This window comes from Wasmannia auropunctata, unplaced genomic scaffold (genome assembly GCF_000956235.1).
Source record: "Wasmannia auropunctata unplaced genomic scaffold, wasmannia.A_1.0 LD335976.1, whole genome shotgun sequence".
NCBI lineage: Eukaryota > Metazoa > Arthropoda > Insecta > Hymenoptera > Formicidae > Wasmannia > Wasmannia auropunctata.
The window spans coordinates 154577-181594 of NW_012026914.1; the positions used below are offsets into that span (position 1 = coordinate 154577).

Below are 27018 nucleotides of genomic sequence, written 5' to 3' on the forward strand. Positions count from 1 at the left end.
TAATATATAACGGAAAGCGAACGGAAAAGTAATTAAATTTACGTCGTTTTTTTATATCGTACGTCAATCTCATTAAGAGATTATAAATAATTTCTTTCTCATTAGTGCAGCAGATTCCAATATTAGACAAATTCGTGCAGTTTATTTCCCTGATGTTTTCCTCCTTCATTCTCACTTATACATTTCAATGATTCGATCATCAGTCAAAGAAAAAAAAAAAAGATTAAAAATACGCAGGTAAATGAATTTCAACAGCGAAATTTCTTCCGCCTGTCCGTCATTATCAATCGCGATAATCTCTATTGCACGTATGTATATGTACACAATTTGCACGTGCGGCACGAGCGGGGCGGCAGTGGTGGCACGTGCCACGCGCCACGCGCCACGCAACAAACGAAACAATTCCATTGCTAGGTAACCCGCCCGGCACGACGGATTGTCGGTAATCGTAAATGGCTAACAATTTTGCAAAGTGATTGCGCTCGATCTCTCGAGGTCTCTGCTGAGGAAATTGCTCTTGACGAAGAATGTCGAGCGCGACGTACGACGAGCTTTGGAGAGCGGGCCAAATGTTGCTGACAGAGACGATTCAGACGGATACGGTGCTTCAAGGTGCGAAGCCGCAAAAGGATCGTAGAAAGGCGCACGATGTTGTCTCGATGTTGTACGTAAAATATATCCTCGCGTGTAACAAGCTCGAGCGATGTTACGATCAAGTGATACAGCCTCAGAAGCGCCTGCTGATCAAGAGATCGTTGGACGCGACTCTGGGCAGAGTGTTGGAGCTGAAGCACGAGCTGGTCAATATTGATCTCTCGGAGTATAGCTATTACGACGACGCGCTAATTGAATGTGGCGTGACACCGCAGGAGGCCGAGATCCGGATACCGAGTTACTACAGACGCGATCGAATCGCGGAGATCGAAAGGAGACGGAAATTCATCGAGGATACGCTCCGAAATCTGGGCGCGCTTCACGAGATTGTTGCGCCCAGAAAAATTACCGAGTCTCAAGCTATACGACTTATTCAGGTATCTCGCGCGATCTGCCAGAAAGACTCGGTTAACAATCAAATTGATCCTCTTTACTATGAGACGGATTTTCAAAAACAGAGTTGTAGCTGACACGAATATGCCTGGCTGGAGTCTTGAGATGCGATTATACAACAGACTAAATGGCTAAATGTCCGTACGGATGGATTGGAAAAAAATTCATTTTAATATTCGTCATATGTTTACGATTGGCGGATCGATCTAATAACTTGGACGAAGCTTCGGTCTCGAGCGCGTACCCCTTTTTCCAGTAAAGCTTTTTACTCACAAAAGAACTATATGTACACTAACATTTTTTTATTATTTTTTTATAAATTGCAAATCAGTGAAATAGAATAAAAATATTATTTATGTATATCTTAGAAAAATCTTTTTTGTTTTTTATTTTTCTCATTTGGATAAATATGGAATAAATGTTTACTATGAATCAAACTCCACCATCTGCATTATGCGATTGCCGTGCGTTCTAGCCTTTCTAATATATTATATAATATAAATCTTGTGTCACAAAAACATCCGCGTATCTATATATCCTAAGACTTATTGTTAGATACTTTCCAAACTGTCTGTAAATGATTTTAATTCTTCAGGCTCATGAACGAGCGAGACAAGGTAGACTGCGGTATCAATTTATGAAAGAAGTTCGCGAAATGAAAGAAAAATCGACTACTAAGACAGAAGTGGAAGAAAAGGATAAAGTGAGCGAGAGACTCGCGGCACTAAAAATTCAGAAAGTATGGAAAGGATATATCACTAGATGCTACATTCGCAAGAGACGCCTTGAGGAGATGTTACTTATAGGTAATAAGAAATAATCGCGATATCGTTTCCACGTTGACTTTTCCATTTGATAAGTAAAACTAGATTATTTTCCACGTATGTATGCGTTTGCTAACGGAGTTTATGCATTTTAGACGATTTGAGAAGCACGCAGGAATTGTTGGATTTATCGATCTTTTCTTTTTGTTTTTATAAAAATGCGTGCTTCCCAAATCACCTAAGATGCATAGATTCCTTTTTTTAGTCGTAATATCCATATAAATCTCCCTAGTCTCTGTCGGCCCTTTTGAAAAGACAGAAAAATAAATAAAAATAGACATTCTAAAAATTTATTTTTATATTATATTAATTTCACTCTCTGTAAACGCTTAGATTTATATAATATCCGTTTCGCAATAGAGAGAAACGCGATAAGTATATATAGGGAATACTCGCTATTCTCGTCTCTCTTACAATTATAGTCTCCTAGTCGATACGAATCAACGTGTCAATTCTGTCGAAAGGAATGCTACAACCTAGTCAAGTGATCACAGAGAGTGCCAGACAGGCGGAGAGACTGAAACAACAGAGATACGAAAAGCAACTGAATTTTCAACAGCAATACGAAGATCTGATTATAGAGGCCACAGAGAGAATTCGCAAGGAGAGAAGCGCTATTATGGAAGAAAACATAAGGAGTGAAATTCGAAATTGGATTGACACGTATTTTCAACAAACCGGAAAGATACCCGACTTACCATCCGCCGAAAGCGGAGGTTCGCGAATGATTTTCAGCAGACAAGTGAAGTATATCTTTTGATTATATCTATATTGATACGCAAACAAGTATGAAACTCGCGCGCATATAATATAGAGAGAGAATATAGAGATTAAGAATTAATAAACGTGCATGTATGTACGTAAATTGAATTGCTGCATCAATTTTCAAGATGACTCATTTTTTTTAAGTAATTAAATTATTTATATATTACGAAAACGTAATAAAGTGATTATCAAATCCATAATTAACATAAGATATTTTGTATATTATTCTCATAATCGAATGTGTTTAGTTTGCATTTGTATGTAACAAAATTTGAAGGAATATATGACAATACACTTAACTCTGCGCGCTTTGTTCTTGATACAGGGGACCGAGAGTACCGTGAGTAAGTCCACGGCGATATCATCGAAAGACTCGAAGAAATCGAAACGTTCAAAATCGAAGAAAGATAGCGAAACGGAGCAGTCGGAGGACGAGACGGATCTAGGATTCAAATCTGTCCCCTCTAATTTTCTGCCGGAACTGATCCATGCAAATCAAGAGTATCAGGACGCTTGGAAAGACAAGGACGAATCCGCGAATCCGATGCAGTTACCTTATCACGATATAATAGAAGCGGAGAAGACGAGGGAAATCGAGAACGAGGTCAGAACAGTTGTGGATCAAGCGATGAGAGGTAGATGGAACTATATTCCTTAAGAAAGAATAAGCAAGACTAAAGTTGAAAACGACACACGAATCTCGATCAGTCAATTTAAGAAAGATTATTTCTCATTAAAATTTTTTTTGCCCTAAAATGTTCTTAATTTTATTGTATTTGTTGAAAAAGAAAAAAATACATATATACATAACATTATTTTACGTGTAAATTTCTAAAATATTTGATATACGATTCGATATAGGTTACCCATCCTGTTGTATTGATTATTACAAAGAATTGCAAAGAATTACCTATACAATGTTGTTCTATTAAAGTTATATTTATTTAAATTAGCACAAGTTTTTCGACATCTGTACAACTGGTATAATAATACGATATGATTAGGCGATATAGAGGCTCTTCAGCTTGCGTTAGATAGAGACAAAGGTCTCAAAGGGAAACGCGCGAAAAAACCTCAGAAGCGAGTTCGCAGGAGCGGAAAAAAAAATAAGAGGAAAAAGGAGAAAGACCTGACACCCGACAGAACGACCGAGTCCCTTTTCGAGGAGCTTCTCACGCAAGGAATTATTAAGCTTCACCGTGAAGTTTCGCTAGACGAGTTTAAGGGTGAAAAGTCTTTTGCGAACCACGATCTTCGTGCGAAGGAGAAAGATCCTTTTCCGACACTCGGTACATTTAAATACGTAACACTATTTCATTTAACTTAATTCGCATTTTCAATATTTGCAACAATAAGTCTCTCCTCTCTCTCTCTCTCTTTCTCTCGATATTTTCGTTAAAAAAATTCTTTTCGAAATTTGCACAAATCTCAAATTATTTCCAAATCGATCTAAAGTATCTTTTATAATTAATTATAAATTATCAGGCGACATTAGGCAATTAATTGTCGAATACTGCATACTGCCGCTGGGCAACCAAATCTTGAGAGAACTCACACCTCTCGTAAGATCAGTTTTGATAGCCGGTCCGCACGGCAGCGGCAAAAAACTCTTGGTGAACGCGATCTGTACGGAACTTGGAGCTACGCTCTTCGACATTACGCCGGCGAATATCGCTGGCAAGTATCCCGGCAAGTCGGGTTTGATTATGCTCGTTCACCTAATCTCAAAGGTTCGTATTAAAGCCCTTAAGAGACATTTTGTTAATCGGTATGTGTGCTCCGCACAATTCAATTTTCGAAAATTATTCTATATTAAAATTGCAGTACTCGAATATTTATTTACCAAAGCTTATCAAAATCAGGAGGGGTGAGGTGGGGGGGGGGGATAAGGTTTTTGAGATCGTTTCCTCGCAAATAATAACATTACCTACAATTACTTATTTTAGCTTCGGTGCAGTTAATATTCGATTCTTAGAAATAGTTTGATCATAATATCTGTAAAAAAGTAACCTTCTGTCGAACAATATTGTGAATACTAAATAATTCCCTGCTATCGAAGGTATCGCGATTACTGCAGCCATCAGTGATCTTCATGGATGACGCGGAAAAGCCATTTGTAAAGAAAGTAGCGAAAACAGATAAGACCGATCCGAAACGTTTGAGAAAAGATTTACCAAAACTGGTGAAGAATATCACGAATGAAGACGCAGTTTTGTTTATTGGGATATCTAATAAGCCTTGGGACGGCGATCCAAAACTTTTATATCAAACTTATGATAAAGTTATATACATTCCTAGACCAGATTACGGCACTGTGTCTTTTATATGGAAAGATTTGTTGTACAAAGTGAGTTGTGTAAAGTATTTGAATTCCTATTTCACGAATTGTGGTTTAAAAAGAATCGTTATTAATATTCATATATTCATTCGATAATAATCACCCAATTTTAACTTATTGCAATTCAAATAATTATTAGATGCAATAAATAGTTTCGTCAAATAAAATCAAAATAATTTACTTTTTATTTACATACCAAAAATGTTTCATATATCAAAAATGTTTAGTATTCGGGTATTAGCCGGCAATTTGATACGTCAGCTATGGCTAAAGCGTGCGATGGTTTCACGATAGGAAATATTTTAGCAGCGATCGACGAGGTGACTGATTTGAATTACAAACATCAATGTTATCAGTACTTACATTATTATCTTTAATTTAACGTTGCTTTATTTTTTTGTATTACAATACAGGTTATGACTACGAAGCGTATGGTACAATTACGAACTCATCCTTTGACTCATGCGGAATTGGTGAATGCATTAAGTTTCAAGGACCCAGTGTATCGCGAAGAGGAAGATGCGTTTCTAGGTTTGTGATATAATACGTAGCGCGCGGGATTAGTAGCAGGTATTAAACTTTTAATAGGCTTAAACTTGGCTTAAATTTAATGTTACAGCGTGGTTTTCCAAAACACCAACATGTCGACGGAAGCAAAGGGCTTTGGAATTGGAACTGGAGAAGTTAAACGAAACAAACGAGTCGCAGAAAAAGAAAAAAGGAGGAAAATAATAAGGATAAAGTGAATTCTTTTCCAAGTAAAAGAATTCATGTGTTTTCTACGATGCATTATATCGATAGCCTTAAAGAATTCGTAATATACTATGTATACGTACAGCATGCTGTTTTTGTTCGATGTATAGGAAGCAATGAAGTCATCGCATCTAAGAATAGATAAGATAATAACTCGGAGATAAAATTTTGATTGTCTCTTTTTTTATGAGACTATTTGACTATTATTACTATTGATATTTATAATTAAAAACTATCTAATAACGATATTGATAGCTAAACGAATCTTTATCTTATTTTTACTATTAATATTAATTAAGTCTTTGATATGTAAAAAATAGAAAATTTTCTATCTATTCAGATTGGATTATGAGATTGCTTATTTCGTGAGCTACACGCTCTCTTTTTCGCACACACATAAAGCATCTGACAAATTAAATTATACACGATCACATGAGGATTGCCTTTATGTCACAGGTCAAAGAGTCATCAGGATATTACGCCATTTGATTGCATATTTTGAAATAACAAACAACCAACTTTTACATATATTAATCTACAAACACGTGTATCTATAAAACAAACGTTTAAAAAAAATATTTCTATAAAAACGTATAAAATATATTGTTGTTCTATAGAACGAATAATATATAATTCTCCGCGAGAATAAATAGTTTATAGAACGCATTGCGTAAATTCTCTATAAAACGTGCATGCAAACGTTTGTTTTTCTATAGAGTATCCTTGATTTGTTACATCATTTTATGTCAGTATCATATTTAACATTTTTACTTATTGTACAACATTCATAATAATTTTTCAATAATACACTGGATCACGACTCGTACCCGTGTGAATCGCCCGTGTGATTTCGTTCTCGTAATCGCTTCCACGTGATACATTGCGTGACGAGACACACGAGACTGCATGCCGAATAATCGATTGCGATCTCGATGGCGTGTATCTTCGTCATGACACGACATTTCCTTGCCGATATCAACCTCGATTTTGATTAGAGCAACTGCAATTCGCTTCGTATCGTCGCCATTCACAATGCGGCATCTACGGTGCTAAACAGGATGCCTCCTGCTTGCCTTTGGACGATGCCACAAAAGTCTCGTTAAGCGTGATGATCTCCAACACTTTCTTCATGACATATATGTAGGAATCTGACAATGGGTATATATAGTTTTCAATCAAGGTTATTGTGTTCTTGGCAGAAAATTATTGCAAATCTCACACAAGCCACTTTCACTTCACGCTACTTGACAAAATTTTATTTTGCTTTGTGTAATTATGATAAAAGTGGTTAAATTATGTTCTAAATTTTCGGAGCCTTAATTAATTTAAAGTATAATGATTAAAATAATGCTGAATAAATATTACACATTTCCACTACCCACGTATATTATTCTAATGTTTATTTATCTTGTTTTGGCTCAGAAAACAAAATATGGATCTTTTATTTACTTGCTCTTTTAATATGAGTGAAGTGTGTGGAAATAAAAAAGTAAACTTTAGATTTTAATGTAAATTGTAAAATATGATTATTTTAAAAGATATCTTACACACACCAAGTGGAAATAAGTCTTGATTTATACAAATTGCTTTGCTATTGTTTTTTTCTGTTTATCAAATCGTATTTTTATCTAAGTGCTTGTCTAATTCTTGTCTAAAATCCCAATATGAATGATCAAAATAACTTCCCCTGTGTGAGTGAAGAAAGAAGCAAATTTATAATAGTGTATCACAAAACGAAAATTTCTTGTGATATACGTATATTAAAAATCTTTAAATTTTTATAATTTTTTTTTCTCATATATTACAAATTTTTGTATAAGAACAAAATTACTTTAAGATAAAATTATTTTTATATTTGAATAGAAATATGTGCTAGAGGTTTAAAAAAAATATTGAACATGTAAATGAAAAGTCAAATGTCGTAAATTTATAAATTCTACTAAACCACAAAGAATTTAAACCGCAACTTGTATGATTAAAGAAAATTGAAATTTTATGAAATACTTTATAAGATCATCGTTTTTGAAATTTCTCATTTAAAATGAAATAACTGCTACAGTGTATTATTATCAATCGCGTTCTCAATACTTTACATTAATCAATCTTATCTATATTCGTGAAATTGTGTAATTATCACCTTTAATATATATATTTATACAACAGTAACCTTGCGATTGATAAGAAATTTATTTTATTTACATGATTTTAATGTAGATTATATATCATAGGTTTATTTTTTCATGAAATTATTACATAAATCACGCGGATTTGAATTGTACATGTATAAACATGTCTTCTGTTTTCTAGTAATGCAAAATAGTATCGCTTATCACAAGTGATCTTAATTTTAATCACAAATTCGTGGACTTAAAATCTAATTTTAGTCTAGTTAAGAAACTACTTAAAAACTTTCCTTAACTTTAATTTCGATTTTACATATAATTTTCCAAATCATATGTGGCTAAAAATAAAAAAAATTTCTATAGAAATTTCTCTCATAGACATTAAAACCAAATTTTTTTTCCCGAGATCGTAGACTTAAATCTTTTCAACGATTCAAGAGAAATACAAAAAATTAGTGTATACATGTGTAATATACCAGAGGTTCTTACATGCATACATGATAAATAATTTACGAACAAATTCACGTCGAAATCGTAAATTAAGATTTCGAATCTGACCTTTTGTGAATTGAAATCGACGTTTTATACGTACTGTATGTTAAATTCCCGCGAGTGTTATTTAAATTATGTTAGTTTAACCATCCTTTTTTATATTCGCGATAATTCACGATAATCGGCGATCTTTTTTTTTTATTCCATTGTAACGTTTTGTTAAATTAAAAAGTGCGCAGGCATGAAATTAACAAAAACGCGAATATAGTTACGTATAAACGTATACGTATATACGTAAAAACGTATTAATGAATTTTCATAATTATTCGGAAACTTATCTCAACAGGTCTGTCCGTATAATCAGTTAATTATAAATTTTAATTGCATTTGTATACTATATATGTATATAGAAGTAGACGGTAGACTTCTCATTAGAATTATGACATATAATTTGCTTATTTATTTACACTCTACATATATAAGTTTCCCAGCAAACATCAAAAGTAATATATATAACGTACCTTATATAAATTGTAACTTTTGACTCAACAATATAACTACTATGACACTGCATGTGTGTTACAACTAATAGGTACGTTAAATATTATTTGATATTTGCTAGGTTAATTTTTGATTACGAGATGGACTGCACTCATATCAATTGTGTTATTGTTGCATTTTGTACAAACATATCACATAACTGCAGCAGTCTGTTCCTTTTTTTTTAAAGGTGCATATCTCATCTCTGGCTAAAGATGAGTATTATCGATTCTTTACTATACGCGCGCGCACGACTACCGTATGTATAATTAATTAGCGATCGCTATATTAATAGTTGAACGCATAAAACCATCGGTATTGCGCACTTGGACGATGAGTCAAAGGGGGTCCTGCATGGTATCGATTCTTTCCGCTTCATGTGTTTCAAGACGGTGACGCTATCATCCTCCCTGATAACACTGTCGTCGGCATCGGGCAATTCGGGCATCGTACGAAACGAAAGAATACGCGAAAGAGTTGCGGTGCGACCGCAGGCGACGTTGCGGCACTCGCGGCACACGTGACATGTGACAGACGCGTGGTCGCGATCTCGTGGAATCTAGCGGAATCGCGCCGAGTAAGTCAGTGCAGGCGGGTGATGGTCACGATCTTGCTCGTGACGGAAAATCAGACAAGACGACGTCGGTCCGCGTCGGTCGTCGGTCGCCGGTCGTCGTCGTCATCGTCATCGTCGTCGTCGTCGTCGTTGTTGTCGATTGTCGCGCGCGGCCGCGGATGCGGCACACCGGGTGGTAGAGGCGCATGCGCTCGCCGGAACCGCGCTCCGATTGGTCGTCGCCACATGGTCTGATGTCAGACCACAGAACTGTGCGATTCAATAATAAGATGCTGGTGAGCTAGATGCTAGCCAGTCCTCACTCCTCAGTTCAATCGTCCGACTTCCCGATTGCCACTCTGGAGAGCGAGAGCCACTCGCGCCATACTCCACTCGAGGTGAACGAGCCAGTCCCGCGAGGAAGAGAGCCTCGCGCGGTGATTCGAAAAATTGACGGCGCAGCGAGGAACGCCTGCAGTCTTTTGCTCCGCTCCAATTTTTCCCGGGATTGCTTATATGCGAGAGCTTGGGCCAGGTGAGTCTCCGCGTCACACAAATCGATATCGAGGTAGATTCGGGGTAGTGCGAATTGTCCGCTTCCGCGCTTTTAACGAAGAGTTGCCGCCTGAACTGAAAGACTCGATCGCCGCGAGTCGCAGTTTCGCCAAAAGTTCCAAAGCATATGTCCTTGTAGTACGTTATTAAATTCTTTCAGCTCTGTGCGGACGATTCGACACTTGTAAAAATCATCGGATCGATATGATATAATTTGATAAATTACAACAAAAATAGATTAATTATAGTATACTTTAGCAGATATATTAATTACAATATATATTATAGTTTAATAGATTTTACTTTATCCAAGCTTAATTGATTATATAACATAAAATAAATATCCTCAACAACTTTTTATTCTATCATACACTTATTTTTTTTTATATATATAATCGTTTACATGCAGGTGAAGAAAGTATTTAAATATTTAAGACAAGTGTCTTTACCTTTTAACTTTAAGCCATGAGTCTAATCAAGTTTCAATAATCATCTGTTTTCTCTCATCGATATATATGAAGAAATTATCAGCGTCAGATAGAATACCACTCCGAAAAGGATTTATCACAATTTCGCCTATTTCCTTAGATAGAATCCTTTGAATCTCGATAGCAAAACGATATGATTGACATGAGTCAATATTAGCTAAAGATATGCGTACATCATCAATGAGATACGTACATCAGACATATTTGAGAGAGCCTCCATGTAAAAAAAAAGTATTGGATTAATGAATACGTTTTTTATTATTGTCTCAAAGATTTTTGAAAAAAATTACAAAAAAAATCCAATGTTTTTCACAAATTATAGAATTGTCGTGTAAACTCCATTCAGAGATTCTTCATTGAAATCTTGCATGGATAAATATAGAAAATTAATATAATACTATATGTAAAAAAAAGTGTTAAACAGTCCGCGATAAACGTATATATAATATTATACGAGAATTATAGATTACGTTTCTCTGTCAGAAGTGATAAGTGTCTTACCGTAGTAATGTATTGCATGACACTGACATGAGGTACTTGGCAAATGCTAATAACTGTATAAGTACATACATTTATATATGTATTACATAATGATATATATAATATATGTAAATAGAAGTAACAGAAAGAGGTAAAGCAACTAAACACTCGAAGCGTAAAAGAAAGAAACGAAAGTAACTGACTGCACTATTGTACGAGTATCTAACGGAACGATCTAGCGCGCTATGGTGCGAGGAGCGAAACAAATACATGCATTCGGTTTAGCGTATCGCAAGTTCACAGTGTTTATGTGAATGGTAAACAGTAGCGAATATTCGTGCGTATTCGTAGAAAGAGATAATTCAGACGTTGCTTTCGTTTCTTTTTTATATATATATGGAGGCCCTGGAGACACGACGTTACACCAGAATAAACGTTTGTGTTTGTATTGCGTCATATAATGTATATAGTTCTAACAAGTATGATGTCAATCTGTACTTGTGAACTCACTCACGCTGCAGGCTGTGTGTTTAGAGACTTGCAAAAAGCAGCTTTGCAACTGCTTTAAAATTCTTTAATAGGATTAGTTTTTATACATTTCGATCGCGTGAGGAATACCTATAAAAAGATATAAAAAAATCTTACAATCTTACAGTTATAAAACTGCTTTTTACTCTGCTGAACGCAACCGATTAACATAGATATTTCTTCATATTTTGTGTAATAATTAAGTAGCAAAACCCTGCATACTTAAACTTTAGTCTAGCAGAAACGACTTAAGACTTTAGTCTAAAGCAAAAAGACCTTTTTTTATTTCTAGCCGTACGCACGTTGGTTATTAAAATTTCAAAACTTTAACATTTCTTCACTCAATCACGGAAATTATACGTTTTATTAAAAATCTTATTTATTTGAGATTACTATTTCTTTTTATACGATTTTTTGCTATTGCACTACTTTTCACGTTCCAAGAATTACTGATATTCCTCAATTACTAATTACAATCACACGCACCTGTCGCGGATGCGTGGGCGCAAACGGTATCCAACGCGAGACTAATGAGGCTTAAATAATTGATCAATTAACCGAGCGATGATTAATACGACGGGATAGGGAAGCGCGATAATTGACCCCTACCTGTATGCACAATTAGTTTCTTACCTCGATTAACATTGAATGACTTTTAAATTCATCATTTACAATGGTAACATCAACTTGCAAAAAAGCTCGTTTAGCGGCATTAAGTTGCGGCTGCTCCGATATTAAGGCACGAGAGCAAAATTATTTATATATTTTAGCGTACTAATAGTATTTAAATTTCTTCATAAAACATAATAAATGAGATTTTTATATATATTGTCTTTAGATTTTTCGCTAAATAATGTAACACGACAATATGCATATTAAACAATGTCTTTGAATGCGTCAAAATATAATATTTTCAAATTCAACAAATTCTTAATACATTTGAAAAGAACTAATCTGATACAATTTTGAGGTAATACTAGATTATAGATAATACTAGATTATAGATATATACATATAAATATATAATACGAATTAAGATAACATCGCCAACAAATCGTTACCTTTAATTTATCTTATACAACATTATTTGACATAATATAGTAACTTTATAACGAACAATAATATATTTTACCACAAATTTTTCTAGTCATGTTTGAAGACCAAACATTTTATGTCATTGTATATCACGAAACAGACATGTGAGAGAAATTCGTGCAATGCGAATGACATTAAAGTTCAAGGCAAGTGCGATAAAAAGGCAATATGTTACCAATATGTTATAATTTCTTATTATCGCCGGACCATCTAACGTTTTACTTGCAAGTAAAGTGTAATTTAGATAAGCGTCACTTACGTTCAAGTGTAATCTTTAAAATTGAGTTTAAATACTCATAATTTCCGATAAAAAAAGAGACAGTCACCAACGTATGTATTATGTTTGACAGAGGATGACTCGTTCGATAATTCAAGTTTGTTGTCAACTTTCAGAGAAGAAAAAATATATATTAGGATTACCACAGATCTGGAAAACGGTATATATATATATAAAACAGTGTTTATTTGTGTTTTAAAATTATAAAATGTTGATTTTTTTCTAACTAGCTTGAATTTTTCCAACCAAATCTATCATAAAATTATCTTGAAAAGCTTATTTATCTCTTTCAATTTTCGCCAAAACATAAAAGCGTTGCCGTGATAAATAACAAAAAAATGTGTGAATGGTATTTCTGTTCTTTAGGAGACTAATACTCACTACTCGTTAACGCGTTATACCATTTTATGATATACACTGTTAAATATGAACGCAATTCCTTGAGTTAAATAACATTTCGTTATTTAACTCAAGGAGTTGCTATTCTTAACTTCAATTTGTGTTAAAATGTATCATTTTAACACAAAACATGTGATTATAAAAAAACAATTATATCTAATTAAATTTAACCATTTTTGTGGTTCAATAAATTACAATCAATTGCTTCATATTAACTACATTTAATAAATATAAATTGAATTTCAGTTAAATTTAATTCTTGAATTAAATTGTTTAGCTTTATTGTTTTAAGTTATTAGGCGTACTGAGTATGAGCAGTGTCGACGTATAGAAATGATTAAAAACAACTCAAATTAGGTGTAATTTGACACTGTGAATTTAACAGAGTATTTTTTTAAAATCAAAATGCATTATTGTTCATTCACATCTAGAGGCAGTCGAATACTGTTTCAGAAGATAACAAATAGTTCTCGAAGAAACCCCCGTTGTCTTTAAATATTCATACGTCACCACGCCACAAATGTTTAATTAGTAGACACGCGCCAGAACGTCCGCATAATAATCGTGACAGAGAGAATTGAATTGAATTGAATGTACGATTACGTACGCATCGTCAGTCGTACAAATCGCGATAACTCGATAATGCAATCGACCTTCTGACTTGAACTTACGTCTATTAATTTAAGCTGATAATCGAATAAAACATGAATTTTTAGCTTTTTTGTCTTATTGTTTTGACCGATTCGATAAAAATACCATGGCTGCAGTGTCAACTTACGTTTATAATTAGTACAGCTACAGGAAAAAAAAATATGAAGCAAAACAGGATAGATAGGAATTTATCGAGATTTTCATTCAATTTATAAATTTTAAGTATTGTGTTAAAGAATATATAGTTAGGACAGTTTTTGAAAATTGGAGATGGAGTAAAATCAGATTTAAAATCAGAAGATTAAGCAATAAAATAAGAAAGACAATTTATTCGAAATATTCGATAAAATTAATATCTAAAATGTTGTGCTAGTACAGGATCAAGGATGGTCATGAATCAAGAATGTTACGACTGATGGGCAAAAAGATATTAAGCAAACAAAATTGCTGTTTTTAATCCACTTTAAAGCATGAATTGAAAATAAAATTGTACTAAAGAAATATATTTTTATTTTTTATGTTTCGATTCTTTATCTGTATTGTGCTATAAACTTCGAATTAATACAGCCACTATTTCATCGAAATTTTTAAAACAATAAAATTGCGAATAAAGCAACAAGTAAAAGCAATAAAAAGCAATGAAAAAGAAAAAAATTTATATCTACGTTTTATTCAACTATGTTGCAATATCAACTTGACAGACATGAAAAGTGACAATATAACGATTGTTTTTTTTTTCTTTTTTTTATAACGCCATTATCATTTCATTGTCGTAATACGAAATACCATTGCTATTTACAATAATTTTTGTCGAGGAGTACGTTTTACGTAATGTGCAGATAGACGAAATTTTATCGCGAGTTGCAATATCTATACGATAAGTTTAGTCTGGGTTGGCTAAACTTTTAATGTATTTACAGGCGGACAATATCATGTGTCGAGAAATAAATATTACGCTGGGCCATCAAGCACAAGATGACAAATGTATGTCTGCAAAAGTTGTTGAAAAATGGGCTTGCGATCAAAGAATTTTTATCATTTCAATTTATATGTACGCGTGACCATTTGCTCACTCCTGAAAGTACGTGTTGTGTCGACAATAACACGTTTCGAAGTATGTAATCGATGTAACGAATATAACGAATATCGTAATCATTGTTCACATATCATATCGCATTATGGTATACGATAATTTCTCAAATTATCGGGATAATTCGGCACGTTTGAGACAAATTTTCGTAAATGTCTGATTGAATATTTTGATAACTCACTCGAGATACATCTCTATACGGTCTCGTATAAAAGTATTAATAACAAAGGTAAAATTATAATCGAAAATAGTTTGTGAAATACTTAAACAAAATGCGCGGTATGACACACTGCAATATTTAAAGATAAAATATTTAAAAATAGACCATTCCCATTATCGCAATAACATTTTTTCGACTGACTATAGCTAAACATGAATCATCGTTTATACAATATGTACTTTTTTGAGAAAAAATAATACTTATAGATTGTAAGAATTTTTTGATTATTTTGAATCAGGTGATTCTTATAGATTTTTTAAAATGAAAAACGATATTCCAAGTCAAATTTTATTAGCACAAATTTCCAGAACAATTGAAGTTTAATACATTAAAAATGACTTTTGTGTGTATTAGAAATTTTTTTTTTGTAAAAAAAGGCTAATGTTATATTGAAATTATGATCAGTAACTATTATATAAATATATTGTTTACTCCTTTGAAATACATTTGTTTTAAATTTTAATATCTTATTTTTAATTTTTTGAGCACATTATGAAGAATGTAAATACAATAAATATAACAAAATATATATACATTGTAATATATATAACTTTATTGTTATAAGTGAGAAAAATTTGCTATCTTAATAAAATTCCGTTTAAATTTAAATCCTTCACATGGCTAAAAAGATATTGAAAATAAAAAAATGCATCTTAAAAGATGACAATACATTTATGGCTTCTGATCAGAATTTCAGTATACCGTTACAATAGAGCGTAATCTTTTTTACGAAAAAATTTCAAATCTCATAAATATAGAAGTCATTTTTTAAGTGTTAACCTCAATTATTTTGGAAATCTGACATGCTGGTAAAATTTGACTTGCGACATTATTTTCAGCATCCAAAAATCTATAAGAAACACCTTGTTTGGTAATAATTTTTGGCTATAAACTAGTTTAGTGATTAAATGATTTTTCGAGAAACAGTGACGATTCTGCGAACATTTATCAAGCAAAAGTGATTTATCCAGAAATTCTATTGAGATTACTCCATTAAGTATGTTATATATGTCAATTGAAGATAATTGCGCGTAGCAATCGCTTTATGGACCGAGCACGAGCAAAGAGACAGTCGAACAAGAGATTCCAGAACGTTAAAATTTTGATGTGACAGATAAACGTAAATTGACTCCTATGTTTATTCCTAGGAATAACAAAGTGTTCTCGAAATAACATTTTGTAAATTTATTAAAATTATATTGATTTTAATGTCTTCTTTGAAATCTCAAAAAAACGATCGAAATTATGAAAAATCATTAATTTCTAAGAAAAATGTGTTTTTTTTTTTTTTTTTTTTCCAAGTAAAAAGAATATTTTAATATAATGGCTACATATTCTTGCATTTTTTTTTAAATCGCAAAAGATATTGAAAAAGATCTGTCATTTGTTTAAATATGCTCGAATAGTAAATAGCTCACAAATAAGCCTTACCATCAACTACGATGCTAATAATGCTATAGATGATGAAATTGGTATAAATTAAGACTCATTGGTTCTATCCTTGCAGATAGGGATCCACAAAGAAAGAAACTTCTTCGGCAAGATGCCTGCTCAGTTTGAAAGTGTCAACAGTCCTGTGACGCGGGAGTCCGTGATCGGAAATGGAGTATCATATTCCGTCGATAGTGACATCGTTATTACGGGCATATCAGGTAATTGTCGATCGCAAACGGCCGCGGCACGACTACTGGCCAGATCGTTATGGGAGCGTGACGCATCGACCGAATAAATGTTTTTTTTTTTCCAGGCCGTCTACCCGAGTCATCGAATATCGAGGAGTTTAAGGAGAATCTGATGAAAGAAATGGACATGATCACTGATGACGATCGTCGTTGGTCAGCGGGGCTCCACGGGCTACCGCTCAGATCTGGTAAAATCAAGGACCTGAGCAGCTTTGACGCGTCTTTTTTCGGGGTACATCCGAAGCAGGCACACGTAATGGACCCGCAGCTTCGCATGATGTTAGAAGTCACGTACGAGGCGATAGTTGACGCTGGCGTCAATCCCTCGACCGTTAGAGGATCGCGTACCGGTGTATTCATCGGTGTCTCTAGCTCGGAAACGGATGAATTTTGGACGAAAGATGCGGACATCATAAACGGTTTGTATATATACTATGAAAAATGGTACCGAATATCTTTTCGATTCAATTATTTGAATTTTTTTTATCTGCCGGGGACTAGGTATTTGTTCAAGTTTTAATTTAAATTTGATAAAAATTACAATTCATAGATTTATCTGAATATAAGAAAATGCAACTATGATGGCACGGGCATACAATTTTATGTGTGAATAATCGTTCATATTTTACTACTTGTTACAAGTAGCAAAATGTTATGCGACGCGAAAGAAAAAAATTATACAATATATTATACAATATATCTGCTGAGAGTAGACCGAGAAATTTGTACTCGCTTGCAGGATACGGACTGCTCGGTTGTTGCAGAGCGATGTTCGCCAACAGAATCTCCTACTGTTTTGACTTCAATGGACCTAGCTACGCGATAGACACGGCTTGTTCGTCGAGCATGTGCGGCGTGCATCAGGCAGTCGCTGCAATGCGCGCCGGCGAGTGTGACGCTGCAATCATCGGTGGAGTGAATCTCTTGTTAAAACCGAACTGCTCGCTTCAATTTCACAGACTAGGTATGCTGTCTCAGGATGGAAAGTGCAAAGCATTTGACGCTTCGGGTGACGGTTACGTGAGGGCCGAGGCGGTAGTGGCGATATATTTGCAGAAAGCGAAGGATGCCCGCAGAGTGTACGCCACGATGATTCACACGAAAGCAAACACCGACGGCTACAAATCCCAAGGTATCACGTATCCGAACGGTGAGATGCAAAATCGATTGATGCGCGAGATGTATAACGAGGCGGGAATTAATCCCGCGGACGTGAGTTACGTGGAGAGCCATGGTACTGGTACCAAAGTAGGCGATCCAGAGGAGATCAATTCCATCGACAAGTTATTCTGCAAAGGCAGGAAGACTCCCTTGCTGATTGGCTCGGTAAAATCCAACATGGGTCACTCGGAACCGGCCAGCGGATTGTGCTCGATCGCCAAGGTGTTGATTGCGATGGAAGCGGGCGTGATACCCGCGAATTTGCACTTCAATACTCCGAATTCGAACATTCCTGCTTTGATCGAAGGGCGCATTCGAGTGGTCGACAAGGTCACACCGTGGAACGGTGGTCTCGTGGGCATCAACTCGTTCGGCTTCGGCGGCGCAAATGTGCACATCATTCTGCGCAGCAATCCAAAACCAAAATTATCACCGTTATTGAACGTCACCGAGCTGTTGCCCAAATTGGTTGCTGTATCCGGTCGAACGGAAGAAGCTGTGCACACCTTATTGGATCAAGTAAAAGAGCATCGTAAAGACGACGAGTTTCTCTCATTGTTACACGTAGTGCACAATAACGACATTCCCGGCCATCATATTCGCGGCTACGAGATACTTAATATTGATGGTACACGTGAAATGACCGAGGTAGCGAGTTATAACGAGAGGCGCCCCATTTGGTTCGTATTTTCCGGCATGGGCACGCAATGGCCGGGCATGGCTCGTCAGCTGTTTGGCATTGAAACTTTTCAACGTAGTTTGCGACGATGCGCGGATGCGCTGGCGCCTCACGGTATCGACCTCATGAACATCATCATAAATGCCACGGACGATACGTACGAGAATGTGATGGATTCCTTCGTGTCTATCGCGGCGGTGCAGGTTGCCCTGGTCGACGTTTTAACGTCGATAGGCATACATCCGGACGGCATAATCGGACACTCCGTTGGAGAATTGGGTTGTGCTTATGCTGACGGCGCATTTACACCGGAGCAGACTGTCTTAGCGGCTTACTGTAGAGGTAAGGCAATTATAGATTCCAAGCTGGAACGGGGCGCCATGGCGGCAGTTGGCTTGAGCTGGGAGGAGACCAAAAAGATGTGCCCATCCGATATCACTCCAGCTTGCCACAACTCCGCGGACTCGGTCACTATCTCCGGTCCGGCAGAGTCTATGCAAAAGTTCGTAGAAACGCTGAAAAGCAAAGATATCTTCGCCAAGCTGGTGAAAAGTTCCGGCTTCGCCTTCCACAGCAAATATATCTCCTCAGCAGGACCTAAGCTACGCGCTTCGCTCGAAAAGATCATACCGAACCCGAAGCAGAGGTCGGCTAAATGGATTTCCACTTCCGTACCCGAAGCTGCATGGGGCAGTCCGCTCGCGCAGTTTAGCTCGTCCGCGTATCACGTAAACAATTTGCTGTCTCCTGTCCTCTTCCAGGAGGGGCTCGCGCATGTTCCAGAGAACGCGGTAACAATCGAGATCGCGCCGCATTGTCTGCTGCAGGCAATTTTACGCAGATCGTTACCGTCAACGGTGACCAATATCAGCCTCCACAAGCGGGACCATTCGGACAACCTGGCTTTCCTGCTGTCTAACGTGGGCAAGCTGTACATGGCCGGGGCGCAACCTGACATCTCCAAATTGTATCCGCCAATCAGTTTTCCCGTCGGTCGCGGAACACCGATGATCGGGTCTCTAGTCAAGTGGGATCACTCTGTCGCGTGGGATGTAGCTACTTTCAACCAGATATCGGGCCACTCGGGAGAGTGTGTCGTCCAAGTAGATTTGTCGAAAGAAACGGACGCGTATCTAGCAGGACACCAGATAGATGGTAGAGTCCTTTTCCCAGCTACTGGCTACATTCTGTTGGTGTGGAAAACATTGGCGAAATTACGCGGCACCGACTTTGAACGATTGCCGGTGGTGTTCGAGAATGTGCGTTTTCAGCGTGCCACCATCATGCCGAAAGAGGGAACGGTGAAATTCTCGATAACCATCTTCCAGGGAACGGGCGATTTTGAAATCTGCGAGGCCGATACAGTCGTCGTCAGCGGTAACATCCACGTATCCGAGACTATCGAGAAAGATCAGCTGAAGCTGCCGCCACCGCCAATGCCGCCTAACGACGAGGAGACTTTGCCGTTGAACACTAAGGACATTTACAAGGAGCTGAGGCTGCGCGGATACGAGTATCGCGATATCTTCCAAGGAATCAAATCTTGCGATAACTACGGCACTGCTGGCGAACTTTGCTGGTTCGACCAATGGGTTTCGTACATAGATACTATGCTTCAGTTCACCATACTATCCACCAGCCACAAGCTACTGTATTTACCGTCGCGTCTGCAGTACGCCGCAATTGACCCTGTTCTTCATAAACGACTGGTGGAAGAATTACCAGAGAATGGTGGGTTGCCGGTATATCACTACAAGAACATTGATATTGTTAAATCGGGTGGTATCGAGCTCAGAGGATTGAAATCTTCCTTGGCACCTCGACGACAGCAGACTCAAGCTGATCCTAAACATGAACGATATACTTTCATGCCCTATGAAAATTCGCACAGTCTGGTAGAGGATCCAATGAGAGGAAAGGCGCACGCGCTCACTGTGCTCTTGCAAATCATGTGTGAGAACATGATGGCACTGAAATTGAAGACCGTGGAAGTTGCAGGCGAACGAGCTGCGGAAGCCCTCTTAGCGCCGCTTATGTTGGACATTTTCCATAACCAACTGGGCTCGCCTGACGTAAGTATACTCCAGGATTTTAATTGTTTATTTCTTTGTTTCATTCAAACAAAAAAAAGTGCAATATTTTCCCATTCGATATACCTAAAATAAAATAAATCGTGTACAGATCAGGATGGCAACAAATTTAAAAATCAAATCCGGATCTTTTGCCAGATGATTATTTCAGTAATCAGAGCTGCCATCTAGCATTCTATTTTAATAAATTACATTATTGCAATATTAAAGATAATGAACAGAAATTTTAAAAATAAATATAAACTAATTTGGAGTGTACGTGATTATTAGCGCCATTTGAACAAAAATATTTTGTCCGACCAAACTACGCTGTTTACTTGTTTCTTTTATTTATGTGCAAAGTTTTAAAATGTTTTAAAAAGTGTGAAACTTACACGTGATACATACGAAACAAATACAATTATAATTTATTCCTATTTGAAATCATGCTTTTTTCCAAGAGTGATCGCTGTTTTCAATATTTAAAATAATAAAATTGATCTCGTTTGTTTCGCTTTGTTTCAGATTGATTTACAAGTGATTGCAGTTTCTCCCGACAATTACACGGCGAGCTTGAGTCAAATGAATGTGAACGCTGATGTTGTCAAACGAGACGTCAACAACGCACCCCCCGCTCAGAATGTGCACCTCGTCATAGCGGCGGACGTCCTGTCCAATCGATCTTATATTGTTCTCAAAAACTTGGCGGCTGCCTTAAAACCTGGTTGTTTCATTCTTCTGGAGGAGACCACTAAGCAACTGGATTTGAAGACCGTATTGAAGGAAACTGATCTAACATTGGCCGGAAAACAAATCGATCCCATAGGAAAGACGTACTTATTGCTGAAGAAGCGGGAGACAAAAAGAGAACCGATAGTAATAGAAATCACAGAGAAAAATCTCTCGTGGTTGGAAGGTGTAAAAGCAGCACTGAAGAAATCTGACAGCGAAGATCAAGAAGTGCTTCTTGTATCCCAGGGAGAAGAAACGCTTGGTAAGATTACCGAGAAAATTATCTCAAACTTTCAATCACCACTTCTTTAATTACTCTGTATGAGAGTAATGTTTTTCTTTATATAATGTAAATGGATCGAAAAAATGTCTCGTCGCTTTTTGCCTCGTAGGCTTGGCCGGACTCATGACTTGCATACGACGCGAGGTAGGCGGTGCAAATGCGCGCTATGTCTTCATCCAGGACAAGAACGCTCCAAAGTTCGGCTTATCCGTGCGGTTTTACGTGGAACAATTGGACAAAGGATTGATGGCCAACGTGCTAAAAGGAGGACAATGGGGCAGTTATCGACATTTGCCGTTGGATCAACAGAACAATGTGTCTTCTCTGCAGGTGGAGCACGCCTACGTCAACACACTGACAAGGGGAGACCTCAGCAGCTTGAGATGGATCGAAGGCCCTTTAACTTATTATCGATCCGACAATTCTCCCAATACGGCACTTTGCAGCGTGTACTATGCTCCACTGAATTTCAGGTAAATTTCAATTCAATGAGTATTATTCACTGGTAATTTAGTCGATAAGGCACAAAGGCGTGACAAATAAATATAAATTATACGAATTATACAGGGATATCATGTTAGCAAGTGGCAAATTACCACCAGATGCCCTACCAGGGAATATGGCTACGGAAGAGTGTATATTGGGACTCGAATTTTCCGGAAGAGACACTAACGGTCGACGGGTGATGGGCATAGTTGAAGCTAAAGGGTTGGCGACCACTGTGGTAACGGATCTTGATTTCCTTTGGGAAGTACCTGACAAATGGACCTTGGAACAAGCGGCAACGATACCTGTCGCTTACGCAACTAGTTACTACGCTCTGTTTGTACGGGGTCGATTGAAAGCAGGCGAAAGCGTGTTAATCCACGCTGGTACAGGCGGCGTTGGTCAAGCAGCGATCGCCATTGCTCTACATGCTGGTTGTACCGTCTTCACTACCGTCGGCACGCTGGAAAAAAGAGAGTATCTCAAGAAAATTTTCCCGCAGTTGAACGACAGGCACATCGGCAATTCCCGAGATACGAGTTTCGAACAGCTAATACGTACTGAGACGCAGGGACGTGGAGTCGACGTTGTGCTGAACTCACTGGCAGAGGAGAAATTGCAAGCCGGCATTCGGTGCCTCGCGTACGGTGGCCGTTTCCTTGAGATCGGCAAGTACGACTTGTCAAATGACAGCCGCGTAGGAATGTCAATGTTTTTGAAGAATACGTCTTTCCACGGTATATTGCTGGATGCGTTATTTGGAGAAGATAACGTGGAAAAGAGGGAAATGATAAAACTCGTTTCGGAGGGAATTAAGAATGGCGCGGTACGTCCGCTCCAGTCGACCGTGTTTTCAGAGCAACAGCTCGAGCAAGCATTCAGGTTCATGGCGACGGGCAAGCACATCGGCAAAGTGCTGCTGAAGATTCGTGATGAGGAACCGAAGAAGCGTGTATTACCAACACCGAAGACAGTGGCTGCGATCCCGCGTACTTACATAAATCCGGAGAAATCGTATGTACTGATCGGCGGTCTCGGCGGATTCGGTCTAGAACTGGCCAACTGGATGGTCGCCCGTGGCGCCAAATTCATTATTCTCGTGTCGCGCTCAGGCATACGTAATGGTTACCAGGCATTGTGCGTGCGTCGCTGGCGCGAACGCGGCGTAAAAATTGTCATCTTCACAGCGGATGTTACGACGTTATCGGGTGCCCAACGCTTGATCCAGGAAAGCAACCGAATAGCTCCAGTAGGCGGTATATTTAATCTGGCAGCCGTACTGCGTGACGCTCTGATTGAAAACCTCGAAGAAGCCGATTTTAAAACGGTTATTTTACCAAAAGTCGATGTTACAAGGAATGTAGATGTGGTATCGAGAAAGCTCTGCCCATCGCTAGATTACTTTGTGGTGTTCTCGTCCGTATCATGCGGTCGCGGTAATATAGGTCAAACCAACTACGGTTTCGCGAATTCTACCATGGAGAGAATAATTGAAGAGAGGCAGGCTAATGGCTTACCCGGTCTTGCCATTCAATGGGGTGCTGTCGGAGACGTTGGCCTAATCATGGGTAATACATGAAATGTTCCAAAATAATTCCAATTTTCTCTCCCTCAATCAAATAGTTGTTTCTGAATACGCGAATCATCTTCAAACTTTCTCAAGTTACTTTTTCTTTGATTTTGTAAATTCAATCTTGTGCTTTTATTTTATGCTCCTTGACACAAAAAGCACATGATTATAATATTATATAAGATAATGATATAAATATAATAATAGATGATACGTGAGCCTATTTTGTATACTATTTATTTCTACATTAATGTATGCGACACATTTCTTATGATCACAGTTTTTCTTACGATATTGTTATCTCTTCAGAAATGGGAGATAATGACACCGAGGTGGGTGGCACTCTACCACAACACATGTCGAGTTGTCTCGCGACAATGGATATATTCCTTCAGCAACCGCACCCAGTGCTCGCATCCACGGTGTTAGCTGAGAAACATAAAACCGGCGACAGTAACAAGGCCGACCTCGCTGCAACCATTGCCAATATTTTAGGCATTAAAGATGTTAATACGATTAATCCCAACAATAGCTTGGCCGATTTGGGTATGGATTCGCTGATGGGCACGGAAATAAAACAGACCCTCGAAAGGAACTACGACATCGTATTGTCGGCTCAAGAGATTCGTACCTTGACCTTCGCCAAACTGCAAGAATTATCTTCGACAGGTGATGAGACAGCGAAAGAACAACAATCTCTTGCTGCAAATGCGACTGCTGCGGACTCGGACATGTCGCCCAACAACATGCTGCTGATGCAGTGGCCGAGCAATGAGTTGCTGCCTAAAGAGGCTCTTGTTCGCTTGAAAACAAAGAGTTCCAACGGACCGACGTTATTCGTTGTTCATGCTATTGAAGGTCTTGTCAAACCGTTAGAGTATGTGGCCAGTGAACTTGACAGGCCATTTTGGGGCCTGCAGTGTATTGAGCAGGCGCCTCACGAAACGATATCGGAGTTGGCTGAATTTTATCTGAATACTATTAGAAAAGTTCAGAAAAAGGGACCATATCACTTGGCAGCATACTCGTTTGGAACTGCCGTCGCCATCGAGATGACTCTGCAATTGGAATCCGCTGGGGAAAAAGTGATTCTGAGTCTAATCGATGGTTCACTGGAATTCCTGCGACAGCAATGTGCTGTGATTGGCAAAGTAGATGAATTGAAAAATATTACTTCCGACAGTTGTATGAAAGCACTGGCATATTTTAGCATACAATTTAACAAGAGCATCAATTTCATTCAAGTAAGTATCACAGAGTATCCTGTCCGGTTTTCTATTTATCTTATTTTATTTTAGTAAAGAGACAAAGAAAAGTACAAGTAAAATGAGAATCGTTTAAAGCACATATTGTGTCTTATACAAACAAGTGAGACTATTAAAATTAACATTTGTTCACAATATGTATAATACGTACATAACGAGCGGACATTTAATGTTTATGTAAACAAATAGTGCTTTTTTATCCTTTTGGAATTAATTCAAAATAATTATTTAACATCTCTCTTTTTCTCTCTCTAGTATATTTTTTAAAATTTAATTAAGTTTAACAACGTAATATAATTTATAAATCGAATGATCTAAGCATTAATAATTGAGGTAAATTATATAAATTTGGATACTTGTTTTAAAATGTACTACGTTTTATTTCAGGCGTACAATGTTTTGAAACACAGTAAATCAGATGTGGAGATGTTCGACAAGATGATAGAAGTGATAGGTAATACGCCGTTTACACAGGACGATCTAAAGATTGCCGGATATCTTTTATTCAAAAAATTAGCGGCTTGTGTAATGTATAATCCAAATCAAAAGATTAAAGGACCGGTTACACTAATTAAGGCTACAGAAAACTTCCTGCCTTTAGAAAAGGATTATGGTTTATCAAATGTAAGAATTTTTATTTTCTTTGTTCCCTCTTTTTTTGTTAAACGTCCAATATTCAAAAATTAAGTTTTCAATAATTAAGCTTTTCTTTTTGTAGCATTGCAAATTAATTGTAGATTCAAAGTTAAATGAACTTTAATATAATTTTAATCAAATATATTTGTTGAATCATTGTATCATAATAGCTATATTCAAAAATGAAAAATTGATGAATCGAAAAGTTTTATTTGAATCCCTCTCACTATTACATAAAATTTAATAGTTTATCTTCAAAAAGTTGCATAGTTTAATTTTTTTTTTTCTTTTCAGATTTGCACGCAACCCGTCAGAATAGAAGAGGTACATGGTAATCACAGAACAATATTATTGGGAGAAAGTGCAAAGAGGATCGCCAGTCTCTTACAAGTGTAGAAAGCTTGCGAAAGAATATTCGTATTTTAAGTTTTATTATATTTGAGAGTAATTACGCGGCACGCACACATACATACACGCACGCACGCGCGCGCACGCGCGCGCCGCATTGCTGATAAACTTATTATGTATTTTTCATAATATAGAAAAGTTGTAGAAACATTGTACATGTAAATATCTTATTTCAAAATCGCAAATATGATATAATTATACTGCTGCAGTTTAACTGAAAAATTGTGAGTTGTGAAGATTGACATGATTAGTGCTTAATTTGCATAAAGATCTTTCTCGTGTATATCTCATTGTATATTTCAATATACATACATATATATACCTATATATATATATATATATATAGGTGTAAATTAAAATTATTTTTACTTTATAAACAGTTGGAATAAAATAAGAAATAGAAAAAATAAAAATATAGTTTCTTATAAGTATAGTATAATGTGTGTGCATCCGTATATATTACCATTTATTTAAATAAAATACAAAAATCTTTGTAATTTTTAAATTTAAGAACTAGTTTTAGGGTTACCTATAAGAATATTTGTTATGATTCTGGGCAAATTAAATGACCATTATTTAATTTATATTAGTGAACATAGCATTGCTATTTATTTATGTGTATATATAATATAATTATTGTGTGTATATTAAAAATTGATTTTCTTTGATTATTTTCTTCCTCTTAAGTAAAACATATTCTTTTTTTGTTTTATGTAGGCTGAACATGTTATTCTTAGCTTAAGAGTTTTAATTAGAGTCTTTCATTATATAATTCAGTAATGAAATAATAAGCGGCCAATAAAATATATTGAAATAAATTTCTTAA

General features: G+C 36.6%; 2 protein-coding genes and 1 long non-coding RNA gene across 3 annotated transcripts; 2 read left to right on the forward strand and 1 right to left on the reverse strand.

Moving 5' to 3' along the window:
* The first annotated feature begins 350 nt into the window (after nt 1–350).
* LOC105454682 (IQ and AAA domain-containing protein 1) lies at nt 351–6277 on the forward strand. The gene is made up of 10 exons (XM_011697494.1): nt 351–1031; nt 1643–1853; nt 2336–2613; nt 2962–3271; nt 3641–3925; nt 4122–4366; nt 4696–4983; nt 5202–5294; nt 5388–5505; nt 5594–6277. The coding sequence occupies exons 1-10, from the start codon at nt 528–530 to the stop codon at nt 5704–5706; spliced, it is 2445 nt and encodes an 814-aa protein (XP_011695796.1). The 5' UTR covers nt 351–527; the 3' UTR covers nt 5707–6277.
* A 173-nt stretch (nt 6278–6450) lies between these two features.
* Nucleotides 6451–7543, reverse strand: LOC105454683. Its single transcript, XR_975015.1, has 2 exons — nt 6947–7543; nt 6451–6875 (listed from the first exon to the last, which is right to left on the reverse strand). It is a non-coding gene; the product is annotated as an uncharacterized LOC105454683 (long non-coding RNA).
* A 2049-nt stretch (nt 7544–9592) lies between these two features.
* LOC105454684 (fatty acid synthase) lies at nt 9593–26414 on the forward strand. The gene is made up of 10 exons (XM_011697495.1): nt 9593–9973; nt 16729–16873; nt 16969–17322; nt 17643–20815; nt 21338–21806; nt 21937–22300; nt 22395–23881; nt 24193–25127; nt 25536–25772; nt 26079–26414. The coding sequence occupies exons 2-10, from the start codon at nt 16765–16767 to the stop codon at nt 26178–26180; spliced, it is 7230 nt and encodes a 2409-aa protein (XP_011695797.1). The 5' UTR covers nt 9593–9973; nt 16729–16764; the 3' UTR covers nt 26181–26414.
* Nucleotides 26415–27018: the final 604 nt, after the last annotated feature.